At 39.8% G+C, this 18129-nt stretch overlaps 1 protein-coding gene across 4 annotated transcripts in view; it reads left to right on the forward strand.

Moving 5' to 3' along the window:
- atp2b1a (ATPase plasma membrane Ca2+ transporting 1a) overlaps window positions 1-18129 on the forward strand; it is a 37834-nt gene that overhangs the window by 16814 nt on the left and 2891 nt on the right. For 2 of the 4 annotated variants that reach the window (XM_077234428.1, XM_077234427.1), the window contains 19 exons: window positions 5964-6161; window positions 6267-6524; window positions 6710-6835; window positions 7590-7751; window positions 8400-8438; window positions 9848-10003; window positions 10390-10604; window positions 10930-11172; window positions 11716-11957; window positions 12249-12486; window positions 13491-13670; window positions 13756-13843; window positions 13931-14037; window positions 14141-14332; window positions 15099-15312; window positions 15606-15817; window positions 15945-16052; window positions 16249-16437; window positions 16849-16935. In XM_077234428.1, coding sequence (XP_077090543.1) covers window positions 5964-6161; window positions 6267-6524; window positions 6710-6835; window positions 7590-7751; window positions 8400-8438; window positions 9848-10003; window positions 10390-10604; window positions 10930-11172; window positions 11716-11957; window positions 12249-12486; window positions 13491-13670; window positions 13756-13843; window positions 13931-14037; window positions 14141-14332; window positions 15099-15312; window positions 15606-15817; window positions 15945-16052; window positions 16249-16437; window positions 16849-16935 — 3254 coding nt within the window. Of the gene's footprint in view, window positions 1-5963; window positions 6162-6266; window positions 6525-6709; window positions 6836-7589; window positions 7752-8399; window positions 8439-9847; window positions 10004-10389; window positions 10605-10929; window positions 11173-11715; window positions 11958-12248; window positions 12487-13490; window positions 13671-13755; window positions 13844-13930; window positions 14038-14140; window positions 14333-15098; window positions 15313-15605; window positions 15818-15944; window positions 16053-16248; window positions 16438-16848; window positions 17015-18129 lie in introns of all 4 variants that reach the window. The other 2 variants (XM_077234430.1, XM_077234429.1) reach the window with 2 other exon arrangements.

Here is an 18129-nt window from a genome sequence, read left to right on the forward strand (position 1 = left end):
TGAAGAAAATTTTAAAAATAGGGTATTATGTGTGCTTGCTCAGATGTTCTGGTTTGTGACTATCCCAAGTTTCTTTGATATTCTGATAGATATGGCTCAGGTCCATATTTGGCCCATTTTATAGTCCAATCCAGTCAACAAAATATTTCAGTATGAACAACAATAATAAATGATATTTATGCTTGCATTAGTATTAATGTTGCTGCTGGGTCTTAATACCTAATATGCGTTATCTGACACTTGGTATAATGAATAATATGTTTGGTAGAGGAGCAAACTAGGGATGTACCGGCCGATAGCGAAAACTGATAATTTTTTATATTTATATTTGAAAGCTGATAACTGATAGATTGGCAGATAAATCTAAATCAAGTTTTTATTACATTTTTGAGAGCCTGATTACAAAAACAAAAGTCTCACCATTAAAATCCATGTCCCAAGCACACAATAATAATGTTCTCCTTATAATTTTATGTGGCCTATATGACAGACTTGCGCTGCACATGTTGCACTTAACTAAGTGATTCCAATCATATCTCAAGCAATTCAAAACTATCGTGGTGAACAGAGAGCATCTGAAGTGTCTCAGCTGAAGGAAATAATTCATTGACTATCGGCTTTAATATAGCAGCGGAAAAATTTTATCGGACTGATAACGATAACATTAAAAATTAGCTTGTATCGTCCGATACCGATCTGGTGGCTAATATATCATGCATCCCTACAGTCTTAATAATGAAGCAATTCTACCTTCTGATATGCATGGCATGCTTGGATGCTTGTATGTAGTGTCACCTGCTGCATACTACCCTCACAAGGTCTGACTTTTATTAGCAGGCGATGAAATACTGAGTGATTGAAACAAAGGCTTACTGTGCTGTCTGCAGTCCAGAGCTATACCTTTGTCATGGTGTCAGTGGAAACTATAGTGTCAGTGGAAATGTATATTTCGACTTCATGGCTCAAATAATGGGGTCACGCTGATAACATAGACATGACTCCTAAAAATGCGTATTTTGTTTCCTGAGTAGACTGTCTGAAATTTGGCCCACGCTGTGCCCGAGCTTTGTATACCGTGTGAATTATGTATTAGTCATAGAAGAATAGTATGAGAATTTCCCCCTTGGTATTCTATTCAGTGCCCAGACTTATAGAGGGCCCTGTCGCTTTGCCAGTCTCTCTACACGACACAAGGCTAACTGAGATTGGAGCCCCACAGTGATCCGCCGGTTTAGCTCTGCCCGGTTCCCTCTGCTTCACAATACCACACTGGCACGCAGCCCTGCTGTTATGACACGTTTTACAGCTTAATCAGATCACTCAGTTTTGCCGTAGGAAATTAAGCAGTCATTCAAGATTACAAGAGCTTTGACAATTGAAAAGGGATTTCTAATTAGTAAGTAGGCCATTTCTCAATTTCGTAGCAAAGCCACCACTAATCTTTCTACTTTTTTGATTTAACTAGTTACTTTTGTAAAGCTCTTTTGGCATCACTTTAAATTGTGATGGTCTTTTAATCTTATTCGTGTGAATATGTATATATGCTAGCCCATTTGTCTACTATTGAAAGGTTCCTCAAATCTAATATATTACACAATTCGCATGTGTAGAGACGAGGGACTTTTACTGCAATTTAAAGGCAAGGGCCAGAGATTTTTCGTAACGGATTTTTATTTGAAAGGGCTACTAGTATGAACCTGTTTCATGGGCCCTCAGTAAAATCTTAGTGGGGCAGTAAGAGTTAAAAAAGAGTGTTAAATTCGGTATTCCCTAGGGATGCACCAATATGAACATTTTGGCCGATACCCAGAGTTCTTTATATTTGAAAGCCGATAACTATATATTTTAGACCCTGATTACAAAAACAAAAGTCTCACCATTAAAATCCATGTCTCAAGTGCACATTTATAATATTCTCATTATAATTTTATGTAGCCTATATGACTGACTTGCGCTGCACATGTTGCACTTAACTGTATTTTCCTTTTTTGAAATGATTCCAATCATATTTCAAGCAATTCAAAACGATCATGGTGAGCATCTGAAGCATCACAGCTGAAGGAAATAATCCATTAATTACCGGCTTTAATATATCGGCCAAATCATCTTATCAGGCCGATAACGATAACATTATAAATGAACATATATCGGCCGATACAGATATATCATGCATAGTATTCAGAAAAAAATTTCCTTCGTAAATCTAGTGGGAGGTGATGTTCATAAGGTTTACAACCAGCCGCAAGCTTCATCCAGTACTCTTGATTCTAGTATGCATGACCCCAGCTCTGGCACACTCTTAAGTGTGTTAAAGGTGAAGTGTTGGTTTTCTAGCACTTTCTTCTTTCAAGCAAGACACTCGTAGGTTGATTTTCCAAAGGTGTGTTCTTCAGAACATTGCTCTATTTGTTTGAGCATCCTAACCAGACCAACACAGCGATATTGGCTCAAACAATAGCGGAAGTTGGAGACAGAATTGTCTAGATACACAGAAAAGACACACTTTGCGTTTTGGGTGCAGGTACTACACCTGTCAGAAATATCCTTCTGTCTTAGCACTTACTATAGACCAATTTCGAGCCGACGTCACAATTACGTCACGGCGCTAGCTGGAGGCAAAACAAAGGGAAAACTGCAGGCGGCCAATACAAACCAGCACAGATTCGGCTGCATAATAAGGAGCTTAAATTACTATTATTATTATTAAGTGTCATCTTGTTGTGTTGTTGGATGCAAGAATCAATGAAAAATGAATATGCTGTATCTGGAATTTTTATTTCTAGAAAATATTCACATCACGGACTCACCGTAATGTCACTCTTTACATTGACGTCTTCTTGGCGCTGGCTAGGCAGAACTGCGGATCGTACCACACAAGTCTTGTACATGACCATTCATCACATAGTTATAGGCATCTAAAGATTTATATGACCCCAGTATGTCTTTACGCTCGGTTTCTCTATCGGATAGGTGTAGGACTGAGCCTAGCGTTAACGTTAATCCTGTCAGATCGTCCATCCATTGCCTGAGCGTGTACGGGTCAGCCAATCTGGTTCCGTCTGTTAAAATTAACTTTTGCAAATAACAATCGCGGTCCTGGACCGTGAGTGACCTTGCACATTAAGATAAAAGCGGATTTTCTCCAGTCATTGTTAAAAAACAAGCTAACAAAACTTGCAAACTAACGTTAGGGAAGCGGCCAGAGGGATCGTTCTGCAACCACCTAAGCTCCGCCCACAGAAAAACGTCACCATGTTTACCAACTGAAAACGGGTCTATAGATGTTTATGAATGAGCTTTTATAAAAATAAAAAAAACAGCATGGAGCTCAGTAGATTGTTGTTTGTGAGGTATTCGAAACCATTGCTTATAATTTGCTTTGTTGATGTCTGAATGGGTTGATTAGCATATTCATCATTTGATGTTTTCTATTGTCTTGTCTAGCTTGTTAAATATGTTTCTTTCCTGGATTTTCACATTAGAGATTAGTAAAAACATTTTCATGTCTATAGAGGCTCCTGTTTTTGTGGCTTTCAAGGTCTCAGTTGAAAAGAGAAACTGACGTCAAATGATTTGGTCTCCTTTGGGGAAATTGCAAAAACCTTGGAGTCTTTGCAGCAACTAATGCAAACACGCTTTTTTTCGGTATACAACACCTAAAACGTATTAGCACTTCTACCAATCATAGCGCTAACTCTGCACTCAGTAGCATGCAAATGAATAATTAGCTGTCTAAATGGCCATGTTTTGATGGTCTTATTATTTTTTTTTTCTTGTTTAATCTTCACTTCAGTGATGCTTTAAACTAGCTGTCCGCTTGATCTTGAGTGAGAGTGGAATTGAGATGTGTACTGCAGTATAAATGCATTTTTGACAGGGGCGTAAGACCTGACTCATCTGCTCCTTAGCCCACACTCTCCAAGCAGGGAGAGAGAGAATGTAATCCTCAGCCTCAATTTCCACACTACACAAACCTGGATTTAATGCACTGGCGTTAAAGCAAGCAGACGTTTTCAGCAGTTAGCTGCTGTGCTTTCATCAAGAAGTATTTGTTACCAGTACAAACAAACATTTTTAGTTTTGCTTCATTTTTGGTTTCTCTTTCTTATTTCAGAATCTATCTATGTACATGTCATCGCTGAAGTGATAGTCATCTTGTTGCATGGCATTGCCTCCAGCAAAATGTTTTTTTCATTAGTCACAAAGATTATAATGATCAGATTGTTCTGTGAAATAGTTTTTACTTGAATAGAAACTGTTAGATTTTTAAGAATCTAGCTATACATTTTTTGTAGTGAATAAAAAATAAATTGGTGTGTAGGATTTAGTTTGAAATAGTTTTCATTACAGAAAAATGGAATTAAACATGAAATAGAAAGACTTGAATAGTATTTTCTTGTAAAACAGTCCAATAATCTTTATTTACAACTTCAAAAAAATCATTTTCTTTTTACTGTGTTGGTAGATCATGTCGCTAGCAATGAGAAATTAATTACATTTATGCATTTAATCCATATCGACTTGCATTGCTTTCAAGGTATACATTTGAACATTTATGCCTTCTCTGGGAATCAAGGCAATGACCTCTACTGTTTGAGATCCAGAAATTCCCATGTATTGCTTTGAAATAAAATCATCGGTGAAATGAATTAATGAATGCATATGTCGCAGACATTGAAGTTGTCCAAACAAAAAGCTATTTGGTTGTGTATGGTCAAAAGTTGAGTGTTATCCAGTAACAGAAATGTGCTTTTGTGTTAATATGCAGTGAAACCTTCAGCTCGATGGGTGACAACAAGAGCCAAGCGGCTCTATGGCTTTGCTGAGTAATGTGGAGGATGTTGTCATGACAATAGGCTCTGCTGACCAGGCTTCTCTCTGGTCTGGCAGGCAAACCATCCTGTTCAGTCACACATACACATTCATTCTGACGCCCAGACACTAGAACACACAATCTATTCGTCCTCATGGCTCATTCACATGTTGACATCCTTTCTTTGTTCCTTTACATGTGTTGAGTGTGAGTGAACTGAACGCACACACCATGACTTCTTTGAATACCTGCTTTGAATGTAGAGAGTTATTCAAATAGGCAAACCAGAGGACTGCTGTTACACCAGTGCATTTGAATGATTCCTGAGAATGACAGTGTACAATGAACCCAACATTTGTTTTTGGCCTGTCAGTTTTTGGCATTGGTCCTGGATTAACTAAGTTTTCACACCCAGGAAATTCTCAGGATCTTGTCTCAAAATCCCACTCACGCTACTGCTGTACTGCCAATATTAATGGATTAGCTGTGCAAATGGCTCATAATCGATGAAATACAAAAGAGTGTAAACCTTTTTGTAAAGGTATTCTTTGTTTTAACAACGATTTTAGCCTGGACATGGAAAAACATGGCTACAATTGTTGCCTGTTCTGTCAGACATCTGTAGAAACAGTGTTCAAGAGAGTGTAGACAGTCAAAAGATATTATATAGAATAATAAAATATAGATAGTTTTTCTGCCATTCAAAAGATTTGGGTCAGCAAGATTTGAAGTAAATTAATATTTTTTTATTCAGAAAGGATCCATAACTTTCAAAACAACTTTCTATTCATCAACGAATCCTGAAAAAGATTGTAACCATCAAATATTAAGCAGCAACTGTTTTCAACATTGATAATAAGGAATGTTTCTTGAGAAAAGTTTCAACATAGCATATTAGAATGATTTCTATAGGATCATGTGACTCTGAAAACTGTAATAAATAGTAATAAATCACATTTTAAAATGTATTCAATGTATTATTCTGAAATACTTTATCTCTAAGCTACTGTCGCTGACCCACAGGTCTTTTCTTCCTCACTAATCCTGACTCTCATAGAAACTCATTAAGTATCGTATGCTTCTATATAAGAAGGGCTGTGTTTACTTGAGTTATTAATTTTGTGTTTCTTTCTCACTCTTTTTCTTCCAGGATTAAGTGGGCAGCCCTTAGATATTGACAAAAGAAAAGAAGCATTTGGACAGAACTTTATACCTCCGAAAAAGCCAAAAACCTTTCTTCAGTTAGTATGGGAAGCATTACAAGACGTAACATTGATTATTTTGGAAGTGGCAGCAATAGTTTCTTTAGGCCTTTCTTTTTATAAACCTCCGGAATCAAATCAAAGAAGTAAGTAAACTATTTCTTTCTTTCTGCTTTATTTATAGCTTATCTTAATTTCAGGCTGTTCTGAGCTGAGTTTTATTGTGCGGTTGTGTGTGTGTGTGTGTGTAGATTGCGGGAAAGCAGCGGGTGGAGTAGAGGAAGAAGGAGAAGCTGAGGCTGGATGGATAGAAGGAGCAGCGATCCTCCTGTCTGTTGTTTGCGTGGTGCTCGTAACAGCATTTAATGACTGGAGCAAGGAGAAACAGTTTCGTGGCTTACAGAGCCGCATAGAACAAGAGCAAAAGTTTACGGTGGTTCGGGGAGGGCAAGTCATTCCTATCCCTGTGGCCGAAATTGTCGTCGGGGACATTGCACAAATTAAATATGGTAAGCTGACATTAATTTGCTGAGATTTCTCATTTCCTTTCTAAAGGGATGTCAAAAGTGCCAGTCTAACATTTCACTAGTGTTGTTGAGTGATTATTACCTTTCCCTGTATAGTCACCTTGAAATAAGTTCAAAAACTGCTGACAAAAATGAACATTATTGTGATGGAATACTTTCTTTGTCAGGTGACCTCCTGCCTGCTGATGGCGTTCTCATCCAGGGCAACGACCTCAAAATAGATGAGAGCTCTTTAACCGGAGAGTCTGACCATGTGAAGAAATCGATGGAGAAAGATCCTATGCTGCTGTCAGGTGGGACATGAAGATACAATCCACAGCGACAGCAACCGATCATTAGTGTTGTAAAAAAATGTTTAAAAAACTTTTGTGTATTTTCTGTTGAGTCCTGTCTCGCCTCTACCCAAAATTTCAGTCAAACCAAATAAATGTCCAGCTTTTGAGTTCAGATGTTGGCTACGTAGGACCTGCTTCCTCACAGCAAGGCTATTGCACATCTTCAGCTAATCCCATTTTATGAAAGCAAGTTGATCCTCTGATAGAATGACATTGCTGTGTGCCTTCCCAGAGGAGATGAAGGGGGATTTGCGAGTCTGAGTGGGCACTCCTCCAGCGAAGCTTGCGTTAGCATGCTGAGTCTAGCCTAGCAGAAACCTCTCCCTGACATTTTTTTCATAGTCCCCCTCCTCAAGCCTTAATAATAGTAGAGGAAGCCTGAGATGAGAGGCATAAAAATGGACAGTCATTTCCAATAAGCCCAATAAGTAGACGACAGAAGAAAAATTAGAAGACCAGTGCTAAAAACTGTTACCTTCTCAAACACAGTTTGGTTCCCAAAGTTTTCAGGACTACACCCACATTTCGAACACTAATACTCTACTAAATTGGATACTTTAGATAACTAGTTATCTGTCATAAAGCTGAGCTGTGTGACATTTGATGGTTCGTCACTTTTTTTTGTCTTCCACATATTTGTGTTCTGGACCGTTATCAGAACACAGAAATAAACAGCATATGACCTTTATTCACCTCATCTTCATTTGTGCAGGTACTCATGTCATGGAGGGTTCTGGAAAAATGGTTGTCACTGCTGTCGGAGTCAATTCCCAAACTGGAATCATCTTCACGTTATTGGGGGTGGGAGAAGATGATGAGGATGAAGAGGAGGAGAAGAAGAAAAAAGAAAAAGAGAAAAAGGAGAAGAAGAAAAGTAAGCTGTCTGTATTATGTGGTGCCTTTTTAGTCTGCCTCAGAAACTAAAATAGACCAACCCGTGGCCTTTTCATTCTTTAGCTACTGTGGCTGCAGAGAAATGAATTGAATAGACGTGTGTTCCTGTATTCATGAGAGTGTGCTTTTTTTTTGTCTATATCGGAAAAGAGCGATTTTTATTATTATTTTTTTTTTATCAGTATTTTTCAGTCTGGTATAAAAATGTCTGAAGCAGTGACTCCTGGAAAAATGTAACAAGTTCTCGTGCACTCCATTAACTAACTGCCATTTAATCATTTCTGGCAACCGTATTGGGGCTCCAAATGAGTGCCTGCAGATACATGAATATTTCGGTACTTTCAGAGGTTGGACCCCAAGCTGCTGTTCAGTGACTGCGCACCTCTTTACAATTTTGTGGGTTTGGGGTCTAGCCACTGCAGTGGATTTGCAAACCTCATGAGGTTGTGGCGCACACATCTGTTCTTAAATATTCGAGAGCCTTTTCTCATTCTGTTAAATCAAAGAGAAGATTTGCATAATTGGAAATATGTTCAAATGTGCGCTGCAGAACCGTTGCTTACATAATGGTGAATAATGAATAAATTAGTAAGTGTTTGTTATGTGGCTTCTCTTTCTGTCAATACAGATAAAAAGCAGGATGGCTCTGTGGAGAACCGAAAGAAAGGTGAGTTACCCTATTGACTTAATGACATAATGAACACCATATTGGCTTAGCAGGCCACCCTCTTACTAACTACAGCCTGCATTAAAACCATCGCCTTAACCCATTAGTGCTATTGGATCTTCATTAAAGCTTATCCACACTAGTGAGGTGCAAAGAAGTGTGTGTGTGTAGTATTGAGAGATTAGGTTGGTTTTAAGAGTGTTTTGGAACTCGACAGTTCAAAAGTTTGGGTCAGTAAGATTTTGAAATAAATAAATACTTTTATTTAGTTAGAGGTAATGTTTGATCACATTTGATCAAAAGTGATATTTTACATCTTTCAAGAGTTCTATTTCATAGCACAGCTGATTTCAACATTCATAAGAAATGTTTCTTGAGCACCAAATCAGCATATTAGAATGATTTCTGAAGGACCATGTGACGCGGAATACCGAAGAGTAATGGCTGATTGATCACAGGAATAAATTACATTTGAAAAATATATTAAAATAATGAACAGTTATTTAAATGTATGCAGCCTTGGTGAGATTAAGAGACGACTTTTTAAAAACATTGAAAACAGTTTACCGACCTTTGAATTAGCAGTGTGCAGCTCTTAGTCCAGATATATGCACCTGTCTCGCTTGAAACATTTTATTATCTAAAATCACCTTCCCAAGCAGGGCAGTGTCCACATTCAGGCCACCCTGTGTTCAGAATCAAACTCTACTCTAAAAGTAGACCATGCCTGTGTTTATTAAAGCCCCGGCTACAGATCGCCCTGCCAGAAATGAGTTTTAATCCACCAGACTAGCGTTACAGCTCTGTTAGTAGGGCGTAGCAACACAGCACGGTAGAATAGCAGTCCCACATCGCCCCTTACCCCCCGCTAATTCAGATGCAGTCACATTACCTCACATCACACACCCGTTAAATCCTGCACACAAGCCTACTACGTCATGCTTCAACGGAGTTAGACGTAGATATCCTGCTGTGTGCTTGTCTGTATGATTGCACGCATGCTGAGTTCTTTGTTTGTGTGATGTCACTTCACTGGCAGGCTGTACTTTTAGCACGCAGAGTGATGGCCTTGAGATCAGTGTGTGCATGTCTTCTTTTATAGCCGATAGTGATAAGTGATGGGCTGGACATCGTGAGTGTGGCGATGAGGTTTTATGTCTCCTACGTGACTTGGTCACATGGGTTTGCATGTGGCTCTTAAATGTGAGGACGATCTCGAGGTCTCTTTTTTTCGGACTGTAAAAAAAAAAAAAATCATTCATTTTATATCACTATTATAATTAAGCTACTCAATTACATTTGTCACGTGGGGGAACCACAATTTAATTAGAAAAGGCTTCCTGTGGTCTGAGCAAGTAGAATTCCTGTGCCCGCTGCATATTCACTGTTTCCTTTCTTTCTTTTCGTAGCTAAAGCCCAGGATGGTGCCGCAATGGAGATGCAGCCTCTAAACAGTGATGAAGCGGCTGAGGGTGAGGAGAAGAGAAAATCCAACATGTCAAAGAAAGAGAAATCGGTCTTGCAAGGAAAGCTGACCAAATTAGCGGTCCAAATCGGAAAAGCAGGTAAGCATGTTCACTTTGAGGGCATCTATATCTGTTAGTGTCCTCCTAAAAGTTGAGAAAAGGACACCTTAGAAACAACACTTTCTCTTCTGGGAAAACATGCCAAATATATTGATGACTTGTCCAGCATTACACAGATTTTTATCCAATCAAATGCTATATACTATGAACAATAGTTTCATGGCCGTGACATAACTAAAAGCCTCTTGGCTATTTAAAAATGGTTGTCTCAACAAACCTCAATAGGAAATATGTCAACACAGAACAGAAAACTGCATTTGTCAGGTGTGAGGTCTCGAAGCCTAACAGTCAATCTCTTAGTGGTAATGGTTTTTTCAATGTGCGGATTGGGCTTTAGAGGTGTTAATGTATGTGTCTCTGTGCAGGTCTGGTGATGTCAGCCATCACAGTAATCATCTTGGTGGTGTTGTTCGTGGTGGACACTTTCTGGGTCCAGGGACTTCCTTGGATAAAAGAATGCACGCCTGTTTACATCCAGTTCTTTGTTAAGTTCTTTATCATTGGTGTGACTGTGCTGGTGGTGGCCGTCCCAGAGGGTCTTCCGCTGGCTGTAACCATCTCGCTGGCTTATTCTGTCAAAGTATGACCCTGCATCTTTCGTTTAAATGTTCATGGTTTTCATCTTAAAAGTGTGACGTTAGCCATTTGTTCTGACAATGTGCAGCATATGCTGATCTAATAATCATGATTTGCCATCTCTTTTCACATATCACTTCACATTTATTACCCGCCCCTTGTAGCTGTTACAGTAATATCACTTCGCTGGATTTCTGCCATTTAGTGTGGGATTAGTGGACTTTCCTGTTTAATCTTTCGCTCAGTCTGTTTATTGTTTATCTGTCAGTTTATCACCTCCCTGCTACCAACCCAATTTTTCATTGTTTTACTTTGCTGCTGTATTTCAGAAAATGATGAAAGACAATAATTTGGTGAGGCATCTTGATGCCTGTGAAACCATGGGTAATGCCACAGCCATCTGTTCGGATAAGACGGGGACTCTGACTATGAACCGGATGAAAGTTGTTCAGGTCAATATTGCTGACAAATACTACAAGAAAGTCCCTGAGCCTGATCTCATTCCTGCCAGCATCATGGAGCTGCTCACAGTGGGCATCAGTGTCAACTGCGCTTACACCACCAAAATTATGGTGAGTTATTTTCATTAAATTCCTTTTTTTTTTTTTTTGATTAAGCATTTTTATACATTATCTGTCAATAGTGACTTGATTTCATCCTAAAATGACAAAAATAAAAAAGACAAACAAATAGCAAAATGGCTAAAACTTAATCTAAAATGAAAAACTGAAAATATAAAAATAAAAGCTAATTAAAAATATTTAATAATAATATAATACTATATAAATAGGCAGGAAAAAAATACTATGGAAGTCAATGGATATCGTCAACTGTCTGGTTACCAACGTTCTTCAAAATATCTTTTGTGTTCAACAGAAGAAAGAAACTCATACAAGATTAGAACAACTTGAGGGAGAGTAAATGATGAAAGAATGTTCATTTTTGGGTGAACTATACCTTTAAATAACAATATATCATAATGCTGTATCTTTTACTGATATCAATTTGGGCAGTTTAGGACCGGTGGCTGAATTAAAACCCTTTTGCAAGGTGTTTCAAAGCATATCTCATATTATAGTTTTTACGATTTTTAACTCGATTATCTTTTCTTCCAGCCCCCTGAGAAGGAGGGAGGCCTGAATCGTCAGGTGGGCAACAAAACTGAATGTGCCTTGCTGGGCTTTGCCGTGGACTTGAAAAAAGACTATCAAGCAATCCGCAATGAAATCCCAGAAGAGAAGCTTTACAAAGTCTACACCTTCAACTCCGTCAGGAAATCCATGAGCACCGTGCTGAAGAATGCTGACGGAAGCTTCCGGATGTTCAGCAAAGGAGCCTCTGAGATTCTGCTGAAGAAGTATGTCATGCTCAATCATAAATGCTTGGTTTGGTCATTTGTTAATGGTTTGGCACCATGGGATGCATTTCAAAGGATGAGTAAAACATTGTAGTATTCTATCGCTTTTCTTAAAGAGTGTGTGAGAGGTGTGTCAGCAATCTTGATTGGCAGATCAAATGCTTCACCTCCCCCTCTAAAACCCCTTGGCTGTTTTACTGATAGATTTCCCTGGAGAAATTACTTGGATGTCTCAGTTGCTATGTGCTTGTTGGGTATCTGCAATATCTTACCTGCTCTCTCCTCACCCAGGTGTTTTAAAGTCATGACAGCGACGGGTGAGGCAAAGGTTTTCCGGCCCAGAGACCGAGATGACATGGTGAAGAAAGTGATCGAGCCTATGGCCTCTGAGGGCCTGAGGACCATCTGCCTGGCTTACAGGGACTTCCCTGTTTCTGAAGGAGAACCAGACTGGGATAACGAGAACGATATCCTCAGCAGGCTCACCTGTTTGTGTGTCGTTGGTATTGAAGACCCAGTCAGACCAGAGGTAAAAGCAGTAGCCATTTGTTACAAGTTTTCCTCCTCACATTGATTACATTTTACGGTTATATCCTTGTGTAAATGTTAGAAAGCCACGCAAGTATTTCCATTTTGCTTAAAGGCTTGTCCTGACAGCAAGCTGAGTTGGCACCGGCATGTGAATGCGCAAAAAAGACGGAGCTCCATATAATAGGAGTGCAATAACTCTGACTAAAATATTATTTTTTCTAAAATGGTTCTTGTTTATATTAAAGACATTAAATATAAGGCTAAAATTTGACATGTAAATACATTTTTCTTTAATATAATTTTTGTTCAGTGATTAATTTCTACATTTAGATGGTAAGCAATCAGTTTTAACCCCACATAATGTTAAATTGCACATTTCATTGCCTTCAAATTGTACATTGTTTGGAAGAAAACATTGGGCAGGATGTGGAATAAATGGTAATGGTAAATACAGTGTTTCCCACAGGATTTTGTGAGACTGATGTGGGTGGACCCGCATGTAATGTTACATGTGCACTTTGAAAATTCCAAATTAAGAGCTCCAACCCATATTCAGTGTGCAAATTTAACAAAGAAAAAAATGAGTGAATTGACTTGTACCTGAACTTTAAAGTGGACTTTTTTTGGCGGAAAACGCCGGATCATGAGCTTCACACTTCGCTTTGAAATGTGCAGCGCGAACAGACTTAAGTCACAGCCTTTTGCTATTTAATTAGAGGATAACACAATATTGGCGATCAAAACACAATGTTAAAGACCTTTTATGTGAAGTTTAAATATATTTTCGGTTCATTATGAAACTGTGGCTGGACAGATGCGAAACACTGAAATAAATATTTTTCCCTAATTTATCAAAGTAAGAAATAATCAGTTATCAAAATAATAGTTTGTTGCAGCCCTAGTCAAATTCAACCATAGAAATACCTACCCATTTTAATTTCGAGAATGAGTCTCTTGCATTAATAACCTCTCGGTCATGCTCACTTGTTCTTTCCTGCTCAGGTCCCTGATGCCATTAGAAAGTGCCAGCGTGCTGGAATCACAGTGCGCATGGTCACTGGGGATAACCTTAACACTGCCCGCGCTATAGCAACTAAATGTGGCATCCTGCAAGCAGGAGATGACTTCCTCTGCTTGGAGGGCAAAGAGTTCAACCGTCGGATCCGTAATGAAAAGGGAGAGGTAAAAGGCACAGTCTATTAATGGCAGGACTTTTCACACAAACACAATAGCTCACATGATCATAATATGATTCCTTTTTTTCCAGATCGAACAAGAGCGGATTGACAAAATATGGCCTAAACTCCGGGTGCTGGCGAGATCTTCGCCGACAGACAAGCATACACTAGTCAAAGGTGCTCCTACAGTATGAGCGATTCATTCTGTGCTCAAAAAGTGTCTCTGGAATTGCTGTGTGTCTTGACGCATGTCTTTTCCTTCAGGTATAATTGACAGCACTGTTTTGGAGAAGAGGCAGGTTGTGGCGGTTACAGGAGACGGCACCAATGATGGCCCTGCCTTAAAAAAGGCCGATGTTGGGTTTGCCATGGTATGTGGCTCCAAAAAAAAAAAAAAAAAAAGAATTCTATAAGGATTCTGTGCATTCGATTTTGATTTGAATGCCTTTTATATTGTGTGCTTGTTATTTTCAGGGCATTGCTGGGACAGACGTGGCTAAAGAAGCCTCCGATATCATCCTCACTGACGACAACTTCAGCAGCATTGTCAAGGCAGTCATGTGGGGGCGGAATGTGTACGACAGCATTTCAAAATTCCTCCAGTTCCAGCTCACCGTCAATGTGGTGGCTGTGATCGTGGCCTTTACTGGAGCTTGCATCACACAGGTATCATAAAAAATAAAATAAAAACTCTCTTCTTCCATGAAGCACAATAATGCTGCAGCTGACCTTGCTGTTAAGATGAATAGTGCAGTTCTGCGCAAAGGATTGCGTTTTAACAGATGAACCATGGTGGTTGCTGGAAGCAGCTGATTGCTACCCATCCTGTGTGAAGTGATTGGAAATTGTTAGGCTGAGGCATGAAGACTTGCAGACTGTCAGCATGGGATCTGGCACTGCTGTCCACAGACAAAGCACCAGTCCGAAATGAGCCAGCTCTCCTCTGTTAAATGGAATGATAGTCGAGCTGATTGCAGTTGAGGTCCTGCATTATTGCATAATGAACTGGAGTATTACATTCGCGCTTTTGCATTGCTGTTAGTAGCCAAGGCTGGACGTGGACTCAGGCCTCAGGTGTTCTGCTTGCCTTGTTTCGTATGTAATTGTCCCTGGATGTTGTTCATGAGCTGGCCCACTCACTATTTGTGCTCGCAAACTCCGCCAGAATTTCAGCACCTCTAATTCATGTAGTTCTGCGCTTTATGTGTTAAATATTTCGTCTAATCGGATCATTTTTCAGCTCAGTATTCGCATGTTTAAATTCATTATGCAGAATTATGCAGATTTCCAGTGAAAAACTGTGCACAAAATGCAAAAAGTCAGTACTAATGCAAATGCAGAGAACTGAGAGGGTGTTTTTGAACGTTATGAAGGTGGCAGCAGTGAATGAGGTCAGAACGGTCACCTCCTGTTCTCTCTGTCTCTCTCCCAGGACTCTCCGTTGAAAGCTGTACAGATGTTATGGGTAAATCTGATTATGGACACATTTGCCTCTTTGGCCTTGGCCACTGAACCCCCCACCGAATCTCTTCTGCTGAGGAAGCCTTACGGCCGTAATAAACCCCTCATCTCCAGGACAATGATGAAGAACATATTGGGTCATGGGGTCTACCAGCTCACCATCATCTTCACTTTGCTCTTTGCTGGTAAGAACTTGAACATGTTTCAGGCAACAGAATAATTAAACCAACCGAGTCAAGCACAATATAATCGCATAAAGCAAACATCCATGAAAAGGGAGGAGCCTGCAGGTTGTGATGAGTTAAAATATAATTAAATAATTAGGAATAGCCAACAGTTGTTAGTTTTAATTGTTTTAAAAGCCATTTGACTGCACCCTGTCTATTGTAACTGCTGTTATATTCTTAATTATGTTATGATGCTGCAAAGAGCCTTATTTCTAACACTGCAATGTTTTTACTTTCTGCTCAACTTTCAGGTGAGAAGATATTCAACATTGACAGTGGGCGTAATGCCCCTCTTCACTCTCCCCCTTCTGAGCACTACACCATCGTCTTCAACACCTTTGTGTTGATGCAGCTGTTTAATGAAATCAATGCACGGAAAATCCATGGGGAACGAAATGTCTTTGAAGGCATTTTCAACAATTTGATCTTCTGTAGCATCGTCTTTGGGACTTTTGTTATTCAGGTATGCAGTGAGTCCATAAACATGAATAGATATTTCTGAATTAAAATGCTTGTGTGATCTAAGCATAATGTCTTGACCTCAATAAGTGAGAAAAAAAAAGTGATCTATTTGACACTTTCCTCCTCAGATTGTGATTGTGCAGTTTGGAGGAAAGCCATTCAGCTGTGTGGGGCTCAATATTGAACAGTGGCTATGGTGTGTCTTCTTGGGATTTGGATGTCTACTCTGGGGACAGGTGAGCATCATCTGACTATTCCTCCTTATATTATATAAATCAGCTTCTTGTAGCCAGCCTGTAACTTGCACCAATACATACTCCTCAATAGTAATAGAGCAGTGCCTCCTAATGGCAGTGAGCTAAATTGCATGACAGAGCATTTAGTTTTTCTCCTGGCCCACTTGATATCTATCTACTACGCTCTTTCATTCAGATCATTTCCTCGATCCCCACGAGTCGGCTGAAGTTCCTGAAGACTGCTGGTCACGGCACGCAGAAAGAGGAAATCCCAGATGAGGAGCTGGAGGAGCTGGATGACATGGAGGAAATCGATCATGCTGAGCGAGAGCTCCGCAGGGGGCAGATTCTTTGGTTCAGAGGCCTCAACCGCATTCAGACTCAGGTAACCTCTCGAAAAACAGCACAACTCCGCAGTCAGGAGCCCTAATGCCCGCCTTGCTTAATCAATTTCGATTTTTTTATTTTTTATTTCCCTTTTTCTGATTATGGTTTGAGTTAATATACCCTCCAATCGATCCACCACTTATGGTGACCTTATACTGGTGGAAGAGGGTTTATTAATGCAGTTTATCAGTGCAATAAGCCGATCAATGCTAAAGGCAAATGTCAGGTCAGGTTCTTTTAATTCAGTGCCTTTTTTTTTCTCTTCTCTCAGCTGCTCTCTGTCTCTTATCTTCTTTATATGGGTGCCCTTCTTCCTCTATCCCTTCTCTTTTCTCACTTCTTCCTCTGACTCTTTCTTTCTCTCTCCTGTGCGTTCTCTGGGCCTATCACACTCTCTGATTCCTTCCAGATGGATGTAGTGAGTGCGTTCCAGAGCGGAATTTCCTTTCAGGCGGCCGTCAGGCGCCAACCCTCCAGCTCCAGCCAACAGCACGATGTAACCAATGTTTCTAGCCCTACACATGTAGCCTTATCTCCTGCTACTGCCTTCAACACCGCTTCTGCCACTGTCGGGTGTGAGTGCGTGTTTATTAGTGCATGACAATTAACATTTCCTCCTCTCGCCTAACGGTCTTCATTCTTCTCCTAATGTCTCCTTCTCTCTTGTTCTAAATGATTTGTATCTCGAAACATCTTCCACATTGCTTCTCAATGTTAACGGCTGTGTATCTTAAGTGTTAAGGTTGAGGTATCTGTGCCTGTGTTTGATGGCTTTGGCTGGGTTTCACCGATGAGGAGTAGTTGTCTAATATCGTCTGGTGTGTCTGCAGCCCTGCGCGTCCTCTCCAGGCTCATAGTCTTCCGCGTGTAAATGTTTTGAGTATACGCCCATGGTCACACTGATAACCCAGCCAATCGCACCAAATTGGTTTTGTGGGACATTTTTAAGGCATCGTTCTGGTAAGTATTTCAGGTTTCTGTAGGGTCATCTTTTAACAGATATGCTTGATGTTGTGCTGTAGTTTAGCCACAAATGAACTTCCTTCCCCCTCTTTCTGTAATCCTGCTGTTCGTCACCTCTCCTGTGGTGTCAGTTTTTGCTCGTTCACTCATTCTTGGCGTTACTGTCCGTACTCAACGCGGTTTCTTCTTTCTCACACTTTCACATGCTCCACTCAGTGCCAGTTTTATCATTCTCTTTCTCTCTGTCTGTCTTTTTTCATGTAACTTTGTTATTTTACAGGGATGATCTGTGACGGGAAGAGAAGCTGGTGAAATCATGTCGTTTCTGTTTGTCTTTCAGCACAATTCTAACCACATCAATATTTCCATCTTTCATCAGGTCCTGGCTGTCCACAAACCCTTTTTTCTCTGTTCAGGGCACTTTGTATTTTTTTTTAAACTGTCTGTTGTTTTTAGTCTTGAAATGGGCTAATAAAATGGATATCGGACTTTGGGAAACTGAGTTTGAAACGCTACGACACTGACTGCCGGATATTCCTTCTTAGATTCTGTGAAATGTGTCATGGGCTATACTCAAAGGTTTACCTCTGTTGAAACACAAGGTAGCGCTGCTCTGCATGGGTCACATCTCCAGACCGTTTGTGAATTTACTTGTGCTGGTTAGCTTAAACTTGCTTGGCTGCTTTAAAGTTTTGCGTCTCTAATTCACAACATAATAAGTGATCTA

Source organism: Siphateles boraxobius, unplaced genomic scaffold, assembly GCF_051911475.1.
Source record: "Siphateles boraxobius isolate OS27281-9 unplaced genomic scaffold, OSU_SipBor_1 19, whole genome shotgun sequence".
NCBI classification, from domain to species: domain Eukaryota; kingdom Metazoa; phylum Chordata; class Actinopteri; order Cypriniformes; family Leuciscidae; genus Siphateles; species Siphateles boraxobius.